General features: G+C 39.7%; 1 protein-coding gene across 3 annotated transcripts in view; it reads right to left on the bottom strand.

Moving 5' to 3' along the window:
- Positions 1-25,798, bottom strand: part of DNAH11 (dynein axonemal heavy chain 11) — a 313,208-nt gene that overhangs the window by 24,376 nt on the left and 263,034 nt on the right. For all 3 annotated transcript variants that reach the window (XM_060108331.1, XM_060108329.1, XM_060108330.1), the window contains 9 exons: positions 21,484-21,688; positions 20,139-20,303; positions 18,321-18,461; positions 12,972-13,142; positions 9,829-9,951; positions 6,386-6,579; positions 5,071-5,219; positions 4,095-4,222; positions 778-1,005 (listed from right to left, as the gene is read on the bottom strand). In XM_060108331.1, coding sequence (XP_059964314.1) covers positions 778-1,005; positions 4,095-4,222; positions 5,071-5,219; positions 6,386-6,579; positions 9,829-9,951; positions 12,972-13,142; positions 18,321-18,461; positions 20,139-20,303; positions 21,484-21,688 — 1,504 coding nt within the window. The remainder of the gene's footprint in view (positions 1-777; positions 1,006-4,094; positions 4,223-5,070; positions 5,220-6,385; positions 6,580-9,828; positions 9,952-12,971; positions 13,143-18,320; positions 18,462-20,138; positions 20,304-21,483; positions 21,689-25,798) is intronic.

Here is a 25,798-nt window from a genome sequence, read left to right on the forward strand (position 1 = left end):
ACAAACTACTCAATTATTGAATTGAGCAATTAATTGTATTCTTCAAAACTATATTCTTAGGTGGCCAATTATTTTAATGCCTTCATAGCGCTGGTTTTCTCCTCTTAGCCCAGAGGGACCTAGAGAAAAAGTTAAGCATGTGGGCATGTTTCATAAAGGATAATAACATTTCTAACAGGAGGCTGAATATTTATCACCACATCATGCGTGTTTCCTCTTTCAGGCTTATTCTACTTCTCCTAATAAGAATGCTGTTTACCAAGGATTTCTAAGAAATTAGAGGAAGGAATGGGAGCTCAGAGAAATAGCAACAAAGGAAACTGACAGACTTGATTATGACACAGACAGATGGGGTAATTTGAACAAGGAGACTAATGGTAATAGAACGATCGTTAATTTATAAAGGCACTGATTTATTTGTTTTATTTTGGAAGGACATGAAAATATAAATATGAAGGCAGGATGGATATAATCTAAAAAGAAGGGCTTTAAATTTACTAATATCAAAACCAGATCAAAATATCAAGTAGTATACTAAAACCCCTGCCACGTCATCATTGTTGTCATCAATCTTCTCAATGAGGTCAATAAGAACAGTGGCTTTCTCTCTTCCTATGGTTAGAGATACTAGTCTGCCATGTTTGCCTTCAATAAGCAAGCTCCTCAAAAAGGTACGTGGTTCATTCTCTTTACACACGTGCCTGTGGTTGTAGGTCTCACAGTCTTGTGAGAAGACCCTGACTTCAGTGTCAGACCAGGCTGCTTCTGCTTTCTTACCTGATCAAAGTTGTCCAGAGCAGCATGCAAATTGGCCAGCATTCCTGTGGGAGGCTCATTAGTAATCTTGATGGAATTTTCCAGGAGTCCTGGAGGGATGACATGTTCATTTGGTGTAGGTGCAGACTCAGCACTCATGAAAACCCTGTAATCTCTGTGGCTTCCCTGGCTGAATCTTTCAAGGAGTTTCTCCAAGGTTCCGAGCCACTTGGGTACCAAATGGACATTCTGAAAAACAGCATGGTTTAGAGTTCCTGTGAGACTGAAGTACATTACATTAAATTATAGGATTACAACATTTCCCTGTACATGAATGAGTTGAAAACTCAGAGAACCACGATTTAAAGTTTCCTTTACTAGTGCATTAGGGAAAAAAAATAAACCAAGACAGAATTGAACACTGAACACATTAAGTGCTCCAAATCACTACAGTTTGTCTTTGTAAAACAAAATCTCCTTCTAACACACTCACCTACTTCCAACACCCGCCAATCACTTCTGAGATGGAGTTCTTGATACTTTTCTTTGTTACAGTTCAAACTCAATTACTAAGACTTATCTGGGTTAGTTTAATCAAATATAAAAACTAAAGGCTAGAAGTGCACCTGATCCCCTACTTCATTGTTACTGACGGAAATCTCCTCTACTCAAACTCCTACTCATTAGTATATGAAACAAATGTAAAAATATTTTAACAGTGACTTTGGAGTCAGGGAACAGAAAAATCTCCAAGTGAGCCATCATTGTACACTGGCACTCTTTGGAATCCAGCCTGGGAACCATTCTTGAGGATACTGGCTTTGAGACTGGCTAGATTCTTGCGGCCATTTGTCCAAGGGTAGCAATGTATGTGTGACATTTTTAGCCAATACACATATCTTGAAAACCACCCATTTTGCACATGAAAAATGATTTTTTTCCATTATATTAATTCACAAATCATCTGGTGGCATCTGAGACAAAGATAGTGCCAGTCTGCTACCTTAGTAATAGTCTTCTCTGGAGTGTGGGTTTTTGATAAAACGCCAGCTAAATATCCTTAGAGGGGCTATCTCTGATCATAGTAATTGACCAGCGCAGAGTTTGGTTAGGAACTCATTAACATGTGCATACATATCATCTGCCTACGCTGACAGAATTTAATGTAACTTACAAACAATATAACAAGTTCCTATTATGCTGGGCTTCTCATTCTTCAAAGAATGCTTCTCTTTTAACTGCCAATCAAATGTATCCTAGAAACCTTCAGAAACTGCCAAAAAGCCTGGGATAGTCTCTCCTCTCCAATTATTCTATGTGTGGAGAGACATAGTGAAAGTATTACATTCTAAGTTACTGGCTTACCACTAAAAACAAAAATCAAAGGTCTAAAATAGATACCCAAAAGGAGATCCTTCACCAAATAAGGTCTTTTGAAAAAATTTTTAACGGTAAAACTTACAACTTGCATTTTTTTGGGGGGAGGGGGGGCAACGGGTAGCGCAGCATAGATATAAAAATAACAGAAACATTTTACTTTGACTACTAGGTTCTCCTGAGGAGGACTGCACCCCTCCCAGTTTCTCTCCAGTCTGAGCTGCTGGATGCATGAGAACTCGCAAAGAACGTTCTCTTTTGTGGGGAGAGCTCAGCATCTACCCCACTGACCCAGCAACAACTGCTATCTCTGGAAAACAAAACCTCCACTATTACCCGTCTGACTCTGTGAGGCTCAGAAGGGACACACCATCCCAAGTCCCCATACTGAAGTCTCATCTAAGCAGTAGGTTTTACTCTCCAAGAAGGTTATATTCCTCTTGGACACTGGGCAGTTTCTTAGTGAATCCAATTTTACAGAAATGCAGAATGCATCAACCCCAGATACTGGAGATATTAAGGAAGGCCAATGTCATATCTGCATGAGGGTGGCAGTACGGGCTAGCGGAAAGAACGTCGCCTGCTGGCGGACAGACTCTGCCACTTTCCTGCTGTGTGGGCCTGAGGCTCTCCAAACCACTCCGAGGCTCAGTTTTCTCACCTTTATAATGGGATGACAATACCTACCCTTGCAACTTTGCTGTGATGATTAGAGATCATGTATCCTACAAGTTGCCTAGTAAAGAGCCTGACATATAAATAATAACCTTTGGGATCACTGTGCTGCATAGCAAATGGCCATTTCCAGACCTGCTGAGACAGCTGGCGCACCCTGCTGAGGAAGGAGTGAGCTTGGAGTTTGCTCGGCCCCTAGGTGCCCCCTAAAGCTTGCCTGGGCTCCACTGGCTCCTGGATTCTTGCTAGTACAAACTAAAAACTGTCACTCGCCATCTGGTTCTATAAGAACGAAGTCACTAGCCACTGCAGTCGCTGACTTTCAACGCACCCTGAAAGGAGTTCAGGGCAGAGATCAGGAATGAGGCTTTCTGTGCTCTGGGAAAATCTGGTAGAACAGGCCTTCAGATAGTTAGATATTTTCAGGAGAAAATTTTATGAACTCAATTCCTTGCATCTTCTCATACCTAGAAAAGCACTAAAATCATGAATGGAAACATCTGCTCCTCGTGGCTAGCAGCAACCTTCAACCGAGATGTGTGCTTGACTGCATGTACCCCCTTCACCAGAATCACATAGATACTGACCTCTCCCCTGCTACCTCTTCGGATCAGCTCCTCAGAGCTGAGAGGCTGTCTCCCAGGCTATAGTCCTCGTTAAGTCCCAAATAAAACTGCATTCACAGCTCTCACGTCCGTTTGTTTTTTTTTTTTCCGGTCGATGCTAGAATCCCCAGTGAAGGGAACCACCCCAAAGGACACTGGACTGTAGAATCATAGACCCATAAAACGTGAGCCCTAGAAAGGTGCAAGGGACCAAGTACTCAACCCCTTAATTTATGAGCAAAGGGAATGCGACACAACTAGTTATGGGCAGAGTCAGAGTTACGTGACATAATGAGATATGAAAAAACACTCTGTCAACTTTAAAGCCACATGCAAATGAGAGCTATTATGACAACGGTCTTGGTATTCCATACGAGCCAGTCTGTCCTCAAGCACTACTGGAGTGTTCCAGATATCCGTAAGTCAGGAGAACGATGGGGCTCCCTGTAATATTTAAAATTTTCAAGCACAATGGCTAGAAAATCCCTCAAAAAATGGTAGTCATCCTTATCAACAGAGCTCCTTGTCACCCTTGGAGGTGTCAGTACTGCTGAGAGAACCCCATGCCCCCCACCAGATCACCGTGTGCTGTGTGAAAGGCTCGTTCCCGCTGGGCAGGGGTGCTGTGCACTGCCCATCCATGTTCACTCCCAGTGTTTTCAGGAAAACGTAATTACTCACTTGGAGTATGACCCAGTGTCCTCCTCTGGAAGCTTTCTCCAGGGCCATTTCTGCCACCATCTCCTGACCTTGTCCTAAAGACACATTGTGGAATTTTCCCGAGTCAGTTGTAAACCCAAGTCTTTTGCCTGTGGGAGGACACAACATGGTGGGAGGAAAAGTGAATCAAGGAGAGGTGAGAAAAGTCTGAAATCCTGTGGTCCGATGTCCATCTGTGGTTACTGCCGCCACCTTCCAGGTCACTTTCCTGAAGAATCCAAACTAAACCTCTGTTGTTTCAACAAGCATCATTTCAAGCTCTCAACAGCTGCCTCCTCACAAGCATTAGCAAAACCTATGGAAATCAGTTCCTCTGGTTTTGTGGTAATAAAGCTTTTGACATTTTGATAGCTGGCAAGCATTGTTACCGAGCTTTACAAACTCTTGCAGGAGTAGCAAAGCATTGCCCTCATAAAAAGGAGCAACATGGGGTAGATATCACATCATTTTTTGACCGGATCGGCTCATTGGGTAAATGCAGGAGCCCCTCACCTTGTGAAGCTGTGCTTGAATCCAGCACAGTCAGGTCACAGCTCTATTAACCTGGAATTCTCCGTGCAGGTCGTGGGGGATAGTAATCCAAAGCACAAAGCGACAGTGCCTTTCACAATCAAATAGACTTGCTCTAATGACCATTATTTAGTCACAGGGGGCACAAGATTACAAGAGCATGGAGAAAATTGCCCTCTGGCCCTCATCTAGTCAAAAGGTGGAGAACAGTACAAAAGAAACTTGCATTATGCCAACCAGAGGAATGTTCCATTTAAACATTTCTCCAGACTACAGTGTTATTAACCTTATATTTTCCATACACTCGATCTCCAACAAATGAGAAAGAAAAAAAAAAAAGCAACTAACATAACTATGAGCTGAAAGGAAGGCTGCGTTGGCGATGGGTGAGAGGCAGGGCTGGATGGCCAGCCTCCCGGCCACTTACCAAGGATCTCTAGGTCTTTAAGGGCATCTACCCCTGGGGAGAGGATGAAGAATACTGGGGTGGCTGGGCTGCTTTCTTCAAATGCTTTAACTAAGTCCAATCTGGTTCTCTCCACATACTTTGTACCCAGTTTTTCCTCCACGAAATTCCTGTAGAAAGAATAATGCCAAAGACAGGATCAGCGCTTCTGACCTTGAAAAGTGTCACAGCTTGAATCAGCTTAAACCACAGGCACAGGAAGGAAGCAAACTATGTTTATTACACGAGATGTTTTGTAAGAATGACAATATGAATCCACACTAGATTTATGCAGTTGAGTCCGTGAAATCCCCCTCTGCTTTAGAAGCTCTGAAAATCAGAAGCCTACATTCCATTTTGGGGGTCTACTGAGACTCTCCTCTGAGAACCATCAGCTGCATGCATATGGCTTTGTATCCCCCAAATCCCCTGCCAGAGCCCCCGTTACTTATTAACAGTTCATTAGATTTGCCACAGTGCAATTTTCCAGCCTGTTGGGCTTCTCATGAATATACAAATGCTTTTTGGGGTGTTTCTAACACAGGGAAGCTCAATTAAGCAGGGATTATTTGCCAGCAGCATCAGATTTAGCAGAAAGTAAGGACTACTAAACAGAATTAACTTGTAAAGTAGGGTGTGGCAGGGGCTTCTGCAAAGGGAAAATTGGCTGAATAGACAAAGCAAAGGAAAAAAACCTGAGGCAAGTGAATGCTGCTGACAAAAAAGCAGCTTGCTAGGGAAGGAACCTGAGAACTCTTTGACTGTTGAATTCAAATTAGAAGTAAGCACCGTATTACCATTTAGAAGCCAAAAGGGCAAAGGAAACGGCCACTTAAACCAAGATGTAGGCAGGCATTTCTGCTTTTAAATCCTGTTGGTTGTAAAGTTATAGGACTATGAGTGAATCCACGAAAGGCATTCATTTTTTGTTTGATGTGCAAAATCTCTGGAGCCAAAGGGCTGCTCTAAATAAAAACAATGGGAATCACACTTGGGTAATGCATGTTCCTGGCCTCTGAACTCTGCCAGCTCTCTTCCTAGAATATTTCCATAGGTTCCCTGTTTCCCCTATTGATTTCAGAATTAAGCTTTTCAGGAAGAATATGCTCAGTCTGCCGACAGACTAGCACACTGTTCAATGTTTAGCAGATTTGAACAAAAGTAGTGATTGCAGTATAGAAATTTCTGCAGAATCACTTTTCATGAACATGAACCATAAATGCCAAATACTTCTAGTCCTTAAGACAAAGTTTCCTCTAGGTTAACTTGCATTTCCCAAAGTGCTAACTGCGCCCACCTGAGAGCACATGTCATTCTGTCAGGGCGCATTGCTCTCAAAATAATCAGCTTCTGGATTAAACTTTTCTTCTTCCACTCTTGTGGTAACTTTTCTTTTTCTGGACACTCGGATTCTGCCCACTTCCTCCACTGCTTGGCTGATCCTTCCACATCTCGGTCTAGGCCTTGGAACTCTTCCATGAGGGCTACTGCCTGTAATACAGTAGGGGAACAGATGGGAATGGGGTGTATAATAGCTGAGAGTTTGAGATAAAGATGAATGTATCAAACCCTGTGTAAGTAACTTGTGCTGGATAGTGTTCGTTTCCTCTCTAGATTTACTCTGTACCCTTTCCTGCCCTGCAAAGAAGGTGATTGCTTAAGGATGACTTGAACAAAGCTCCCTGGTTCTCTGGCCTGGTTGGGTTTGACCAATAGGAAGCACTGGCAAAAGGGCTGGAGAAGAGAGGCGAGGGTATTTCTTCCCCAGCTCTTTCCTGTGGTGACATGGTTTGGCAGTGGCTATGTTTCTTTACAGAATGCCACAGGTTCCAAAGGTGGGCTCTCTCCCCTAACTTCATTTCTCAGTAGTTTCAGTAACTGCCCCTTTTCCACCTTTTTCCATCCCCATCCCTGGTTTGTCCCCTCATCTTTATTCCCATACTATAAAAATACACTCTTTGTTCAACTTTTCTTAAAAATCACACTTTCATGTGCCATTTGTTTTCTGCCAAGAGCCTGACTGATACACAACTGAACTTGAACTTGTAATTCTAAAGTAATAATCTAATTAAAAATGCTATTAAAAAATAAAACCGGGCCTCCCTGGTGGTGCAGTGGTTAAGAGTCCGCCTGCCGATGCAGGGGATACGGGTTCGTGCCCCGGTCTGGGAGGATCCCATATGCCGCGGAGCGGCTGGGCCCGTGAGCCATGGCCGCTGGGCCTGCGCATCCGGAGCCTGTGCTCCGCAGCGGGAGAGGCCACAACAGTGAGAGGCCCGCATACCGCAAAAAAAAAAATAAAATAAAACCTAGGGGACTTCCCTGGTGGTCCAGTGGTAAAGAATCCACCTTCCGATGCAGGGGACGTGGATTCATCCCCTGGTCAAGGAACTAAGATCCTACATACCACGGGGCAACTGAGCCTGCTTACCGCAAACTACAGAGCCCACGTGTCCTGGAGCCCGTGCGCCACAACTTGAGAAGAGAAAACCCGCACGCCACAACTAGAGAGAAGTCCGTGCGCTGCAGCGAAGAGCCCACACAGACAAACAAATATTTAAAAAAATCTAAACGCACTATAAAAATAAGGAATAACAGTTATTTTTAATACATAGAAATGTTTCTGCTTTAGAAAAAAAGAGTAGGGTGAAACTTAGACTATGATGAGCATCTCTGAGGAACTCCAGAGCCTCAGAGAATAAACTTTTAATAATAGGATCTTCTAACAGAAAAATGGAATAAGGATTGGTGATTGGGGTTGAAGAATACTACCACTTTTTCCTCTACAGCATTCTGCTCTGCTTAAACATTTTACAATTACAGTAAATTACTATATTGCTGTAAAAATTAACAAAATTATTTTGAAAAAGCAGAGAAATATTATAAAAAAGAAAACAAAATAAAGAAACTAGATTCAGGTCAACTGAAAAAAGATTATTCATTGGCTTAATTAATTGGTTTCCCAGCCAATTAATCACCTTCTTTGGATGAAGGAAGACCAGCCTTTGGTGTGGTTGGTGGTGGCTCATTTCACTTGCCCCACGATCTCTTCCATTCCACATTACTGTACAGTATCCACTTTTCATCACCCGTCACAATTTGTTTTAAAAACGGAACATTTTCATTACGTTTAAGTAGAGAATCGCTTGGGGAAATACGGTCAAGAAGGGTTTTTTTTGCTTAACTTATGTAGGACCCAAACATTAAAGCAATTAACATAACTAAGCTGGGGCAAATGATTTTCAATGCTTGATTTGGATATTCTGAGTATGTTGGCTACCTCTTAATGTCTCAGTTTGATCGCTATCAACTTCAACTGGTCTACCCGACTGTGAAGCATCGTCCAGCGAGAAATCTCCAGCATGAAACTTTGCAAACCACTTTTGACACGTTCGATCAGTCACAGCACCTTCTCCATACACTGCACAAATTTTTTTTTTCATTTCGGTTGCATTTTTACCTTTCTTGAAATAATAAAGAATAATATGCTGAAAATGTTGCTTTTTTTCTTCCATCTTTAGTATTAAAGTGGCTACACAAAAATTCACCAATTTAAAAAAATTAATTAATTTCTTTTTGGCTTTGTTGGGTCTTCATTGCTGCACACAGGCTTTCTTTAGTTGTGGCGAGCAGGAGCTACTCTTTGTTGTGGTGTGCAGGCTTCTCATGGCGGTGGCTTCTCTTGTTGCGGAGCACAGGCTCTAGGCACGTGGGATTCAGTAGTTGTGGCGCACAGGCTCAGTAGTTGTGGCTCGCGGGCTCAGTAGTTGTGGCTCATGGGCTCTAGAGCGCAGGCTCAGTAGTTGTGGCACACAGGCTTAGTTGCTCTCCGGCATGTGGGATCTTCCCGGGCCAGGGCTCGAACCCGTGTCCCCTGCATTGGCAGGCGGATTCTCAACCACTGCACCACCAGGGAAGCCCCAAATACACCAATTCTGATAAGTCTTTTTAAAAATTAATTAGTTAATTCATCAATTAATTTTTGGCTGCGTTGGGTCTTCGTTGCTGCGTGCAGGCTTTATCTAGTTGCGGTGAGTGGGAGCTACTCTTTGTTGCGGTGTGCGGGCTTCTCATTGCAGTGGCTTCTCTTGTTTCAGAGCGTGGGCTCTAGGCACGCAGGCTTCAGTAGTTGTGGCTCACGGGCTCTAGAGCGCAGGCCCAGTAGTTGTGGCACACAGAGTTAGTAGCTCCGCGGCATGTGGGATCTTCCAGGACCAGGGCTCGAACCCGTGTCTCCTGCACTGGCAAGCAGATTCTTAACCATTGTGCTGCCAGGGAAGTCCAATAAGTCTTCTTTTTTAAATGCACGCTGATATGACAGCTGTCACATACAATCTAACAAAATGGTTTTGAATGAAGTTAAAGACAACTAAGTGCTACTAGAGCCATTTATGGAAAAAAATGAATGAACCTTTTGGCCAACCCAATATATTCCTCGACTTTAACCAAAGGTGCTATACATTATACATATTTATTAACAACTTTCCCATCCATAAATAGGTCACAAGTTCCTTTACTTCCAAATAAGAAAAGGGAAACTAGTAGATGTTTCTGGAAATGTAAATTGGTGCAGCCACTATGGAAAAGAGTATGGGAAGTTCTTCAAAAAATTAAAGATAGCATATATCTACAACTGGAATGGTGTATATCATCTGTATTTTTTAAACTACATTTCTACATCTTAGAGAACAGAGATCTGAAACAAGATTTAGCAATTGAAAAATCATGTTCCTAACATACCTTAATAGCGCTCCATGACTGATTAGTTAGGAAGTCAACAGGACTCATGTAAGCGTATTCAACTGTGAACCGAAGCAGGAAATCCAATTCAAGAGGATCTATCTCTTTCTTTCTCAGCAAAATCTTGAGAGTACACAAAATTGAAAAGGTCATTTGGCTTGCATCAAAATCAAGGACGCAGTCACCACTTAATAGATATGATTGAACAGACAGAAGTAAGCCTTCTGAGAATTCCTATAGATATATATCTGTTCTGTAGTTGAAATAAGGAATCTTAGATTATGCTCATGATCTCAAAATCTTGATTGGAAATCTAATAGCAAATAATTACGAAGCCTGGTTTATTTCAATTTTAATACCCGTGCCTCTTAGCAGCATATTTGAAATATGCTTGCATATTTAGCCTCCTACTGTTAGATCAAACTTGTCTTGAAACTTGTTATACAAATTGAGAAAGCCTCAGATGACAATGGATTGAATTACTAAACAAAAGGTAAAACTAGTATTGTAAGTTAGTCCTGGTATAGAAATTATAGCCAATAAACTGCAAGGTGTATAACAGATTTTTCTTATATGGGAGATTATGTTGAGAAAAACTGGAAATTGTTATTTTACAGATACAACTAAACAAACACATCATGAACTGAAACTTTAGACATTCTGGTTACAGAACTGTTAAGGAGTCCATAGAACACTTGAGTGGAGGGCACAAATGAAATATTTCTAATTTCCTCATAAAAATGGTAACACCTTATAAAATTAAGCAGGTAAAATGTTTGAGGTTTGTGCTACTTAAAAATTCTAGATATTTTCAAAATGCATTGTGGGTGGTAACATGTATCAAAATATTATCTTATTGGATAATTTTTCTTAATTCAATTTGATTTATTTCAACACACAAGAAATTGTCCACATACGTATGAAGCTTTGATTTATGTAGACTACCAGTATTTCAGATAGATTATAATTTATCTACATATTCTAAAAAGAAGTTTTAAATAGATGTGCACGCATGTGTATGCATGTCATGTTTTATCATCCCTGGTCCATTACTGTTCATGAACAATATGTATAAACACAAAAATTTCAGCAAAACCCACAAACAATCTGACTAAAAAATGGGCAGAGGAACTGAATAGGCATTCTACCAAAGAAGGCATACAAATGGCTGACAGATAACATGAAAAAGTGCTCAACGTCACTAATCATCAGGGAAATGCAAATCAAAACCACATGAGATATCACCTCACACCTGTTAGGATGGCTATTAGCAAAAAGACAAGAGATGACAAATGCTGGTGAGGATGTGTACACTGTTGGTGGGAATGTAAATTGGTGAGGCTACTATGGAAAACTGTACGGAGGTTCCTCAAAAAATTAAAACTACAACTATTACAGAATCCAGCAGTTCTACTTCTGGGTGTATATTCATAGGAAATGAAATCACTATCTCAAAAAGATATCTGTACTATGTTCATTGCAGCATTATTTACAATAGCCAAGTCATAAAAACAACCTAAGTGTCCATATGTGGATGAATGGATGAAGAAAATGCGGTATATATATGTGTGTGTGTGTGCATGTGTGTATAATGTATATATATGTACACACATATATACAATGGAATATTATTCAGCCATAAAAAGAAGGAAATCCTGTCATTTGCAACAGTAAGGATGGACCTTTAGGGCATTATGCTAAGGTAAAAAGTCACACAGAGAAAGATAAACACTGTATGATCTCACTTTTATATGAAATCTTAAAAAACAGAATCACAGATACAGAGAACAAACTGGTGGTTGTCAGAGGTGGGTGCTGAGGGGTGTAGAAATGGACGAAGCTAGTCAAAAGGTATAAACTTTCAGTTATAACATAAGTCCTGGGATGTAATGTACAGCATGGTGACTATAGTTAACACTATTGTATTGTATATTCGAAAGTTGCTAAAAGAGTAGATCTTAAAAGTTCTCATCATGGAAAAAAAAGTAACTATGTATGGTGACGAATGTTAACTAGACTTATTGGGTAATCATCTCATAACATATACACATATAAGATCATTACATTGAACACATAATACGTCATGTGTCAATTATATCTCAATAAAATTGGGAGAAAATTGAAAAGAAAAATTTCATTTTGTAATGCATTACTCCTGTTTATCACATACATTATAAAATGATTACACACATATATTACTTTTTTAACCCAAAGGAATCTATTAATACCAAAAGTATTGAAAGAAGTGATAATTTATCACTATTAACAGCAGGTATTTTATTTCATTTTATTTATTTTTTAACATCTTTATTGGCATATAATTGCTCTGCAATGTTGTGTTAGTTTCTGCTGTATAACAAAGTGAATCAGCTATATGCATACATATAGCCCCATATCCCCTCCCTCTTGCGTCTCCCTCCCACCCTCCCTACCCCACCCTTCTAGGTGGTCACAAGGCACCGAGCTGATCTCCCTGAACAGCAGGTATTTTAAAATGCCTTCTTTGAGCAAGGCACTTGGGAGGACACAAAAGAAATGACATCTTTCATCACGATTTGAACTGACAGAAAAAGTTATACAGTAAGTGAACTAATAAAAGGACCACATTCTTATTTCATCTAGGAATGTGGTCCTCAATGTTTCTTTCTCATCACGGGCACTTTTATTTAAACAGAATCTATTGCAGAAGTCCACATCAAAAAGAGTAAAAGGGTAGTAGGGCTCACTGAAGGTACGAGCGTGAAATGTGGAGCTCCCTTCACCCATTCACTGTTTTTTAAAGGGGCTCTGAAAATCTCCTAGGGGCACTCAGATCTGGAAACCTGAGCTTGAGATTCTCTCCAAGGAACTCCCTGGTAGTACCTGAGAGGTCTGTACAGGACCTGGGAAGGTGAGGCCAATGTCTCATTGACCTGTTTTTCAGGATGACAGCTGATGTGGCTGCCCAAAGTGCAAACCCACCCAAGCCAAGGCACCCTGACCTACTAGCAGGTTGTCATATGCCCAAGTTCCCTCTGAGAAATGGAAACTCTCCTCAAGCTGCGAAGAGCTTCCAAGAAAACTTCCCTTCAGCAGCAGTACATAATAAACAGAGATGCGTGACTTTGGTTCTGGGGCTGCTTTTGAGTGACTGATTTCCTTACCTGAAAAGCCATCTGGGACAGGAAGGTGAGTCTGTCCTTCTCAAACAGCGCCTGGCTGGTGTAGAGGAAGACGGCGTGGGTGATGCTCTCGGTCAGGACTGAGATGCGTCCCGGCGTGTCCTCCACCTTGTCAGCCTGCTCGATGGCTCTGTGGAACAGCATCTTGAAAGCCTGGGGAATACAAGTGACCGTTATAGGGTGACAACTGGTGGCTGGATGTCTAGCTAGTCTCAGGCACACAGGCTACAGTTTATCTATGGGGAGAGAGAACAGGATGGGTTTTTACAAGGATTCAATGAGCTCTTAGAACAGCTCTTTGAAAGTTTGCTGCCACTACTATTATTTTTCACATTATTTCATAAAATCTACCCACATTTCCTCCCTAACCAATTGAATTGCACTGTCCTCTCTTCTTCTACCCATGCGTTTTTAAAAAATTTATATTTTTATTTTTAATTGTGGTAAAATACCCAAAGTATAAATTTACTGTCTTAATAGTTTTAAGTATACCATTAAGTAGTATTAAGTATTTTCACATTGTGCTACAACCAATCTCCAAAATGTTTTCTTCTTGAACAACTGAAACACTGTTAAACAACAACTCATTTAAAAAACTCCTGTAATTATAGCTCCCTATTCCCTCTCCGCCCCAGCCCTTGGCAATCACTGTTCTACATTCTGTTTCTATAAGTTTGACTGCTTTAGATACCTAATATAGTGGAATTATATAGTATTTGTCTTATTGTGACAGGCTTGTTTCACTTAGTATAAAGTCTTCAACGTTCATCTATGTTGTAGCATGTGTCAGAATTTAGCCTTCCTTTTTAAGGCTAAATAATATTCCATTGTGTGTACGTACAACATTTTATGTATCTGTTCATCCAGTGATGGACATTTGGTTTGCTTCCACCTTTTGTCTGTCATGAATAATGCTATGAACATGGGTGTACAAGTATCTCTTTGAGACCATATTTTGATTCTTTTGGGTATATGTCCAGAAGTGGAGTTGCTGAATCATATGGCAATTTTTTTTAAAGAACTGTCATACTGTTTTCCAAAGTAATTGCACCGTTTTACAATCCTACCAACAGTTCACAAGCGTTCCAATTTCTCCAGACAGTTGCCAACACTTGGTATTTTCTTTCTTTCTTTTTCTTTTTTTTAATATTGTAACTATATTAATAGTTGTGAAATGGTATCTCATTGTGATTTTGATTTGCATTTTCCTAAAGATTAGTGATGTTGAGCATCTTTTCAAATGCTCGTTGGTCATTTGTATGTCTTCTTTGGAAAAATGTCTATTCAAGTTCTTTGCCCATTTTTTTTTTTTTCCAGTATGCAGGCCTCTCACTGTTGTGGCCTCTCCCGTTGCGGAGCACAGGCTCCGGACGTGCAGGCTCAGCGGCCATGGCTCACGGGCCCAGCTGCTCCGTGGCATGTGGGATCCTCCCGGACCAGGGCACGAACCCGTGTCCCCTGCATCGGCAGGCAGACTCTCAACCACTGCACCACCAGGGAAGCCCACTTTGCCCATTTTTTAACAGGTTATTTTTTTGTTTCTATTATTCCACCCATGTACTTTTGTGATCCCCTTTAATTATCTTGTTCTTTTTAAAATCACTCAATATTTCTTTCTTACTCCATTGTATGCCTTGGTAACAATGGGACTGAATAGATTTTTACATATATCTACATATATTTAAATACATAGGTAAATATATCTAAATATCTATATATATAAATAGATATAACATAAAATATTAAATTTTTTGACTGGTGGACAGGGACCAAAGACCACAGACTGATTGGCCTTGAATTATGTATATTTGACTGAAAGTAAAACCCTACAATGACAGACATATAGTAAATATTGGTAAGAGGTATTAACAAAGTACTCATTTAATATTTACATTTTAAAATCAATTTTTAACTTACACACAATAAAATGCACCATTAAGTATACAGCTCGAGTTTTGACAAATGTATATACTTCCGTAACAATCACTGCAATCAAAATGTAGAAACGTTCTATTCATGTCACCCCCCCCACCAGAAGTTCTCATGTGCCTCGCCGCAATCCATTTCCCAGCACGATACCTACCCCTGCCCACTGCTGAATGTTTCTGTCACACCAGATTCATTTTAGGATCATATAAGAATGTACTTGTAGTACTTTGTTTTTGAGTGGACATATGCTTTCATTTCCTTTGGGTAAATACTTAGAGTAAAACTTTTAGGATCATTTTGTAAGTGTATGTATAACTTTATGAGAAACGAATAAATTGTTTTCCAAAATGGTTTTAACACTTTGCATCCCCACCAGCAACATGAAAGAGTTGCAGTACCACATCGGTGCTAACACTTGTTATTGACAGTCTTATAAAATTTTAGCCATTCTATTAGGTATACAGTAATACGTCATTCTGCTTTTACTGTGCATTTCTGTGATGACTGCTGAGCATCTTAAAAATGTGCTTGTGGGCAATACTTATGTCTTAGTATACATGGACAAACCTATTTTTTTAATTGCGTTGTCTTACTATTGAGTTTTCTACTCCGATATAAGTTCTCTGTTAAATTATGTATTGGAAATAACTTACTGGTCTATGGCTTGTCTTTTCATTTTCTTCATGTCTTTTCAAGACGATAAATCTTTAATTTGATAAGGTTCAATTTATCAATTTTTTTCTTTCTCTGGTATCCTAAGAATAAAGCTTTGCCTAACCCAAAGCCCAAACATTTTCTTCTATTGTTCTCCTGGAAATTTTATAGTTTAGCTTATTCATTTTGAGCTCATTTTGTATACAGAGTAATGTAGTGGCTGAGGTTTATTTTATTCCAAGTGGATATCCAGTCATCCCAGCACCACTTGTTGTAAAAACTATCCCCTCCTCATTGAATTGTCTTGACATTCACTGCAAAAAATCAGTTGACCAAACATTTGTGGGTCTGCTTCTGGACTGTCTATTCTGTGCCATTGATCAGTGTATTTTTCTTTAGGCCAATCAGTGTAATAAGTCTCGAAATCATGTACTGTAAGTCTTCCACATTTGTTCTTCTTTTTCATTATTTAGTTATTTTTAAATACTTTGCATTTCTACACAAATTTTAGAATCAGTTTGCCAATTTCTACCAAAAAAGCCTTCTTGGATTTTGATTAAGACTGAATTAAAACTGTAGATTAATTTGGAGAGAACTGAAATCTTAATAATATTGACTGTTCCAAGCCATAAACATGGTCTCTCTCACCATTTAGTTAGACCTCCTTTAATTTTCTTAACAATGTTTTGTAGCTTTTAGTATGCAGATTTGTTTTTGTTTTGTTAAAATTATCCCTAAGAGTTCCAAGATTTTGGAAGCTATTGTAAATAGTATTGAGGTATTACTTTTATTTTTCAGTTGTTTGTTCCTCATATATAGAAATACAATGAATTTTGTATACTGAATTTATAACCTGCCATCTTGCTAAAAACTCACTTCAGCTTTTTTTGTAGATTTCTTATGATTTTCTACATAAATGGTCAGGTCATCTGTGAAAAATAAAAGACAGTTTGTCTTCTTCTTTTAAAATTTCTGTGTCTTTTATTGTATTACTTCACTGGCTATAACCTTCAGTGCAGTACTGAATAGAAGTGTCAAGAGAAGACATCATCGTTTTGTTCCTGATCTTAGGGGAAAGCATTCAATTTTTCAACATTAAGTATAATGTTAGCTGAACATTTTTACAGATGCCCTTTATCACACAGAGAAGTTACCATCTATTCCCAGTTTGCTCAGGTTTTTTTTTTTCTTTTTTAACCAGGTGTTGAAATTTGTCAAGTTCTTTGTCTGCATCCATTGAAATTATTATATGATTTTTCTTTTTTATTCTATTAATATGAAGAATTACATTGTATGGTTTTTTAATGTTTAACCAACTTGCATTCCTGGCATAAATCCCACTTGAGCATAATAGATTATGCTGGCGGGGGCTGCTCTGTAGTTTTCTTTCCTTGTGATACCTTAGTCTAGTTTTGGTAGTTGAGTAGTTCTGGGCTGTTTTATTTTTCTCCTTCTACCCTGCAGCTGTTCTAAAATCCAACCCCACTGTGCTTCTCAGAATTTCTGCACGTGTTTCACATTACTAAACATTTGCTAGTTATTCTTGACTCTTCCTCTTTATTTTTGCCCATATCCAATCCATCTCCAAGGGCGGATTATTCTAGCTTCAAACCATATGTCTGTTCACTTCTGAGTCTTCTGCCATCATGGCAGTCATCTGCTTATAGCCTTTCAATGGTTTCTTTTTGCTCACACGCTATAATCCAAACTCCCCAGCATGGACCTCACATGATCTAGACCCTCCTACCTCTCAGGACTCATATCTTGCCATCTTCTCCCTCACTCATTACCCTTCAGCCACAAAGATTCATTCACCTGGAATCTCGAAAAGTCTTTCCCGTCTCACACATCCTTTTTTTCTCCAAACACTCTTTACACAGCCAAATCCTATGTAACGTTTAGGAATCAGCTATAATCTCACTTCCTCTGAGGCCTTCCCTGAGCCCCCAGTAAAACAGCCCCTCCATCCCTACTGTTCTCTCGCATTGTATTTGTCACTTTTATACACACACACATCTACATATCTCCACTCATATCTGTGTTTTCCAAACTGTACACTCAGTAACCAGCACAGCGTGTGGCACTATCATTGATCTCAATAGCTATTTGTTTAAAAACTGAATGATAGAATGAATGAATACTGCCCAGAGGCAGAATGGTACAAAGTAAAGAGCATGGGCTTTGGAATCAGCCTTAGGTTCAAATCCTGACTGTTACAATTATGAAATGTGAATTCTTTTGGCAATTTATTTAAAATCTGAACATGTTAGTTTTTTAAAGTGGGATAAAATAATATACTTTAATGAGATGTTTCAGGCATAAGAATGCACCAAAGTATGAAAGTGCCTTGCATGTAACAGTGGCTCAATCAATAGTTATTCTCACTTTTTATCCCTCTATACCAAAGTAAAATGCAAAATCTTTTTATGAAACATGTACTCTTTCATAAGAAAAGTAGAGGTGCCTCCAGGAGAATTCCCTTATATATATTAAACTCCTTAAGACTCTGCTTAAGAACAAAAACTGTGTACTGTGATGTTGCATAGTTTAATTATCTCAAAGCCTTATTGAAAATATAACTGAAAGTTACTGAGAAAAGTGAGGATTTTTTGTCTTGTTTTTGTTTTGCTAGCTAGGTCCTGGAGACTCCTTACTGGATGCACTGATTGCTTAAAAATAAATTCTAAACTTCCAGAAACAAGTTGAACTCGTCAAGTTTAAATTTTTTCTTAGCCTGGTCATCATTACCTTCAAAGAGAATTGATAGATGGGGTTGAGTTTTCTGAGGTCATTCATAACAAAATAAAGCAGAGATGCTCTTGCTGCTACTGGTCTGTAACATTGTCGGGCCTCGTTGATTTTTCTTTCATTTTCTTTAGCTTCAATCACCTACGGTGGGATCAGACAACATAAGTAACTTACTCGTCATATTGTCTATGTGATGGAAGGGACATATCTGAAATGAGAAATTAGTAGTATTAAAATAGATAACACGTATGGCATCTCTGTGCTTGGGCTTTTCTAAAATCATAAAATTCATATTTTAAAATCATCTTTTTATAAGCTGAGTTTTAAGTGAGAATGGACATAACTCTAGCTGTGTTAATGATTACAGAGTAAACAAACCTGATTGTTTTTTGTTCTACAGAATTTATTCTGAGTAATGTCACCTTCCTGCCTCCCCTCTCTCTTTCAGGGGTTAATAACCCAGCTATATCACCTCCCAGAGATAGCTCTGAAAAGTCTGCTGGGTCAATTCAGTGCCAATAACTTTATTAGTCAACAAGGTATACAAAAGCAGCCAAGGTCAGTAAAATATCCAACAGCCGTGCTGACTAAAAAGCCTTTATAGAAAGACTCTTGTGATTGTCTACTTCTGACTTTGCACCAGATCATCCATATGCTCATATAGTTCCATTTAGTTTATCTTTGTATTAGCCTCTGGGTACATTCAGAGAGATAATTAAACACGCACACCATCATCAACTAACATATTCATTTTTATTCAAGACACAAATCTCTTCTGTCTAGGATTACTGCTGGTCCTATGGCTTTAAAAGATACAGTATTTGTCCAACCTTTTTTTATAGACTTGATTCATCATACTTGTATGTAAAAGGAAATAAAGAAAATGTAGAGCAGAGAGGGAAGTCCCAACATGGCAATATATTAGGAAGATAGGAAGAGACATTTTAAGAGACAATGAGAAGTTAACTTCAAAGCTAAGACCTAATTTACTTAATTGCTCTAATCTTTATCATTTTAGCAGCCGTCTATAATTCACTTACTTAAAAGGATAGAGTAATCTGGGATTCCATTTCCTCGCTTAAACTAAGACAAATATATTGGATGTGTGGTGACACAGCCTTGGCTGGGTAATTAAGAGATGACTTAGTAATGAGGATACTCCAGAAAGCAAACGAGGGTTCCTCTCATTTTGAAACATCAGCATTTTAAGGGCTAGTGGCCATTTGTGAACGTCCAAAGTGCATACGTAAGGCACACTGGGACACATGTTGGACATGCAGCAGGAAGTCTACTAAATGAACATTTTTTCTAGCATTTAGGAAATGTCACTTTCCCAGGGGAATAATGCATTTGAGAGCAGCAGGAGATCACCCCTGGCTCAGTCTCCCAGCACTGAAGGCCTGTAAACAAAACTTCAACTCTAAGTATTTCTCTAAAATGTACAATAGACCAGGAAGCCTGTGGTGAGACTGTAGGATGTCGGTTTCCCAAAGGAGGCTAAGCCTTTTAAGATTTTAGACTACATAAGCCAGCAGGGCCCAATTTTCTTCAAATTCAGTCACTCAGGAAAAAAATAATAGCCTGACAGAGTCTAATCTGAAAGATTGGATCTTTGTTGCATTAGGAGAAGCACAAGTTCAACCACCTCCATTCAGAAGCCCACACAGTCCACTTTTTAAGGGCAGTTAATGAAAAGACCTGAATTCCACAAAGTGTCAGTACTCTTAGAGAAGGGCCAAGTTGGATTACATTTTCACCCCGAGCACTTCATTCAAACAGAGCATTAAACCCCACCAGGCAGCCTTTGCCTTTTCCTACCTTGCACTCTACCTCTGCCGCGGTGGCCTTTGCTCTCTCCAGGCTCTCTACCAGTTTGGTGTCATCTAGAAAGCTCCCCTCTGCCTCAGAGAGACGCAGAAGGAGGTCGTCCTCCAGATACTTCAGCTCTATCTTAAAGTCATTTTGGTGCTTTGTCAAAGCCAACTAAGGCAAACCAAGCAAAATGTGAGAAAGGTGATTAAATTCATGTTTTAAGCAGAGTTTCCTTAATCATCAATTTCATGGAATCATATATGATAAAACACACTTAGCATTAAAACTGTACTAATCAAAAATTTTTTTAATTCTTTAAAAAAACATTCAGAAGGCATGGTAAGAGCTGGTGGCACTCCAGGGTCCAGAGCGCGACCATATATCATATCATTCATTTAACCTATAGGAAGAAACTTCTGGTTTCTGCTTCAGATTGAAAGAGAGAAAAGTCATTATTTCCATCCTCACACAGGAAAAAAGCTAAACATAACAGCCCTTACTTACCCATCAGAGAACTGAGGTCACAGGGCAACTGCCACCCTGAAAACTACAGAGATGGCTGGATACAGACAATCACAGGTTCTCAGGAACATTTAAGTAGTAATCAACTACTTCCTGTAATCAACTAATTCCTGGAGGCAGAGCTTGAGAGTTAAAAACTCCCGGGGGCCCAGGCAACCACTTGGGGAGAGGAAGCCTGGGGAAGATTCCTCTATAACCTGGGGAGAGAGAAAGAGAGCCCTCTCTACCCTGATCAGAGGAAGAGATAGCTCTCTACCCTGGGCAGAGAGAAGGAGATCCCTCTCTTCCTTCTAACCTTCCAGGACAGGTACCTGCTTCTCTAGCCCTGCTTTCCGTGACTAGTATGCGTCTTTGCTTGCCCTAGTCACCTGCATCAAACAAGACCTACAACTAGCCCATCTCCTGTGGCACAATCCTAACTACTTATCAGAAGTACCCTTGAGTGGGCTTCCCTGGTGGCGCAGTGGTTGAGAGTCCGCCTGCCAATGCAGGGGACACGGGTTCGTGCCCCGGTCCGGGAAGATCCCACATGCCATGGAGCGACTGGGCCCGTGAGCCATGGCCGCTGAGCCTGCGCGGCCGGAGCCTGTGCTCTGCAACGGGAGAGGCCACAACAGTGAGAGTCCCGCGTATCACCAAAAAAAAAAAAAAAAAAAAAAAAAAAAAAGAAGTACCCTTGAGTTGCTACTTGACTGTTCAGATACACCCTCATTTTTCTCAATTAGACTGAAAGATCCTGGAGGGCAGGCATCCCATCTTACACTCCTCTGTCTGGCACTATAATTTGTGCACTGAATAAGTGTTGGGGGAATGATTTCATAATTTTTACCTTAAGTTTCTCCAAATCTGGCCTTTCAATACTGACAACCTCTGCCAGCAGCTGGGCTTCCAGACCATCTTCTGTGACCGTGAAATTGAGGAGGGTTGTCTGAGCTTGCAATTCTGGCTTATAGTGAGGATTTGCCAGTTTTGTGTGAAGGATAAGACGAAAACTGTGGTTAAATTCACACTCTTTATCCCCAATCTTGATATACCTAAAGGGGGCATAACAAAGACAGTCAGGAGACTCTCATGCACCATAACCGATATGAAGGTGTCACTCCATTCCTGTATTCTAGTAATGTATATAGGCCATAAAACCAGGTGATTTATGATTCAACTACTCTCTGTTTCCCTAAAGTGTAAGAGGAGGAATAGACATGATCCACGAAACCTCTATAGGATTAAGTTTCCTTACATGGAAAACAGTGATAATAGTAGTACTCACCTCATAGTGTCACTGTAACAATTAAACACAATAAATCATATAAAGAATCTATACCAACAAATACTAGCTTTATTTACTATATTATGCTTTCTGTGATTAACCTTACATTAAACATTGTTATTCTTTAAGGATAAACTAAAATGAGTATGTATGCATTTATGTGTGTGTATGCATATATGCGTATATACATACACACGTAAAATTTATGTATATGAAAAATACACATAGACTTGTCCTTAAACATGCTTAATTTAAGCCACTTAAAATTAGGCAGAAGTGATTCTTTTTTCTAAGCCCCTGTCATGTGACTATGAGTAATGGTAGCAAACCAAAAATTTCAGTAAAAATAAAAACCATACAAATTCCTTGGGCACTTTACCCAGTCTTAATACTTCTGGCACTGGCTCAGAAGCAAGGTTCAGGAAGCCTGTCGTGTGGGATGCGTGCACAGCATTCTTGCAAGCTCTGTCTCACACAGGGGTGGGCTCTCAGCGACCACGCTTCTTTTTGTGTCCCTGTTCCTCTGGCCACGGGGACCCAGGAGCAGGTACTTCATCTGAGCTGTTCCAACCAGAGTAACCTTTCCTGGGATTTAGTATTGGGACAGAGAGAAGGGGGAGTTGGAACTGGAATCTCTAAGCTCGTGTTGAAGTCACTCTGTCTTGCTGGTGAATCAAGCAGCAGAGAAAGACCGTCCTGGTTGCCCAGAAAAGAAGAAGTAAACCAGTATTCAGATGAAAGAGCAACACAAAGGAAGCATGTTCTGGGCTTCCAGGTCCCCTCTTCCTCGAAGCCTGGCTGCATCTTCCCCTCAGTTGCCATGGCACCCTGCAGCCTTCTAATAGTCTCTGTTTTGCTTCACCTAGATAGATGTGGTTCCTGTAATTGCAAGCAAAGCTATGAATGAATGCAGTCTCCCCCGCCGAGGGGAGGGCCTGATTTTTCTCTACCTCAGATGCTGGTAGCTAATTCCTAAAGATGTTATCACCTGGGCTCCCTTGCCCTCCGGGTTTTGGATGGGCTTGGCCAATGGAAGAACTGGCGGGAGACATCAGTACAGGAGGAGAGAGAGGTCCGGCGGATCTTGCCAGCTTCAGAGCTGTGGTCTGGTGAAGGCTATGTCCTGCTATGACCCGTTCCATAGCTCTGCTTAGAGGACCTAGTAATACCTTCAGGCCTACAGGCAGTAATGGCTTCCCGCTGCTGCAAATCCTATGTAGCCTTAACACCTCTACTGGGGTCCCTTTACCCTTTGCTCTGCAAATTCTTTTTGTAAATAGTCACTATGTTAACCCTATCAAACAATTCCAGCCTACCTTGTGGTCTTTTTCCTGCCAGGAACCTGCTATGAGGCTCTAGCCAAGGGGAAGTTATTTTTTCACTCATGCATCAGACAGACAGAACCCATGAACTCTGGAACTTCTCAAATTCTTCCATCAAAGTGGCCTGAACTTCATTGGAGTGAAAATTCATCTAAGGACCCTGGGAGCATGGCTGAAGCAAGGAGTATCTTCTCAGTCTCCTATTTTACCTTAAATACTTACTAAAATTCTGAATTCTTCCCTATTTAGTGTATATTTTCATTATAGAGGTATCATCATGACAATGATAAGAATGTTACCCAAAGCCCATATTGTTTTTAATTTAAATATAGGATTTTAAATAATCATGAGGGAAAAAAATGACTACTTATCTCACTGACTTACAGGAGAGATGTTACTTTCCTAAATTTATCAACTTTGGTAAATTGGATCAATTCAAAAGAAAGACACTGTATAATAAGTTCAGCATTCAGGCAATGCTGAATCCTCTTTACTAAAATGTCACAATATTTGCAATAACTCTTTTTAAATGTGAGGAGAGATACTCAGAATGCCCTAATGTGATAATATCTTAGGCTGCTGCTGGTGGATGTTTCATAACTGTGTCTTGCTGTGAGATGAAGTCTCTTGAGTCAAATACACTGATACACTGGCCACTCTATTTGACTAGGGAGATTTTTATAAAACAATTTTAGTGTGTAAAGATTATTTAAAAATCATAGTTTTTTTAAATCGCTAAAGCTTTCATCACTAAATCACTCAGTCACTGAAGCTTTCATCATCACAGCTAAGAATCTCAAAAGATTGATCAGATTCATGACCTATTGTCTACATCCATTTCTCAACTTTTGTTTCCATTGTAGTGATCCTATATTTCAACAAAAACTTTCACAGTTCTCCACAAACCTATGGACAATTAATCTTCGACAAAGGAGGCAAGAATATACAATGTGGAAAAGACAGGCTCTTCAGCAAGTGGTGTTGGGAAAGCTGGACAGCTGCGTGTAAATCAATGAAGCTAGAACACACCCTCACACTATACACAAAAATAAACTCAAAATGGCTTAAAGACTTAAATATAAAACAAGACACCATAAAACTCCTAGAAGAGAACATCCGCAAAACATTCTCTGACATAAATCATACCAATGTTTTCTTAGGTCGGTTTCCCAGGGCAACAGAAATAAAAACAAAAATAAACCACTGGGACCTAATCAAACTTACAACTGTTGCACAGCAAAGAAAACCATTAAAAACAATGAAAGAAAAAAACCCCTACAGAATGGGAGAAACGATTTGCAAATGATGCAACAGACAAGGGCTTAATCTCCAAAATATACTAACAGCTCATACAACTCAGCAACAACAACAAAAAAACAAACAACCCAATCGAAAAATGGGCAGAAGACCTTCATAGACATTTCTTCAAAGAAGGCATACAGATGGCCAGTAGGCACATGAAAAGATGCTCAGCATCACTAATTATTAGAGATATGCACATCAAAACTACAATGAGGTACCACCTCTCATCGTCAGAACGGCCATCATTAAAAAGTCTACAAATAACAAATGCTGGGGAGGGTGTAGAGAAAAGGGAACCCTCCTGCACTGTTGGTGGGAATGTAAATTGGTACAGCTACTATGGAAAACAGTATGGAGGTTCCTCAGAAAACTAAAAATAGAACTACTGTATGATCCAGCAATCCCACTCCTGGGCATATACCTGGATGAAACTTTAATTCAAAAAGATACATGCAACCCTATGTTCATAGCAGCACTATTCACAAGAGCCAAGGCATGGAAACAACTTAAGTGTTCATCGACAGATGAATGGATAAAGAAGATGTGGTACATATATACAGTGGAAAACTACTCAGCCATAAAAAAGAACAAAATAATGCCATGTGCAGTAAAATGGATGCAACTAGAGATTATCATACTACGTGAAGTAAGTCAAAAAGAGAAAGACAAATACCACATATCATTTATATGTGGAATCTAAAATATGGCACAAATGAACCTATCTGCAAAACAGAAACAGACTCACAGACATAGAGAACAGACTTGTGGTTGTCAAGGGGATGGTGGGGAGGGAGAGGGATGGACTGGGAGTTTGGGATTAGCAGATGCAAACTATTATATATAGGATGGATAAACAACAAGGTCCTACTGCATAGCACAGGAAACTATATTCAATATCCTCTGATAAACCATAATGGAAAAGAATATGAAAAAGAATATATATGTATAACTCAATCACTTTGCTCTACAGCAGAAATTAACACAACATTGTAAAGCAACTATACTTCAATAAAATTAAAAAAAAAATCCTTCACAGTTTTTGGTTAAGTGTCCAAGCTTGAAAAATCTTCGCAACAAGCTACTTTGGAAGCTTTTTATTAAGTTGAATGGTGAAGTCTTCAAGTTTTGGTTTGTTTTCACTTAGGACTTCCTAGTGTTTAATTTTGTTCCAGAAGGAAAAAAGCTTAATTCAGGTGGCAACCCTCTTCTAAGCCAGTATATCTGTATAATACATACTTCCCTTAAAAAAAAAA

This window comes from Mesoplodon densirostris, chromosome 9 (genome assembly GCF_025265405.1).
Source record: "Mesoplodon densirostris isolate mMesDen1 chromosome 9, mMesDen1 primary haplotype, whole genome shotgun sequence".
NCBI lineage: Eukaryota > Metazoa > Chordata > Mammalia > Artiodactyla > Ziphiidae > Mesoplodon > Mesoplodon densirostris.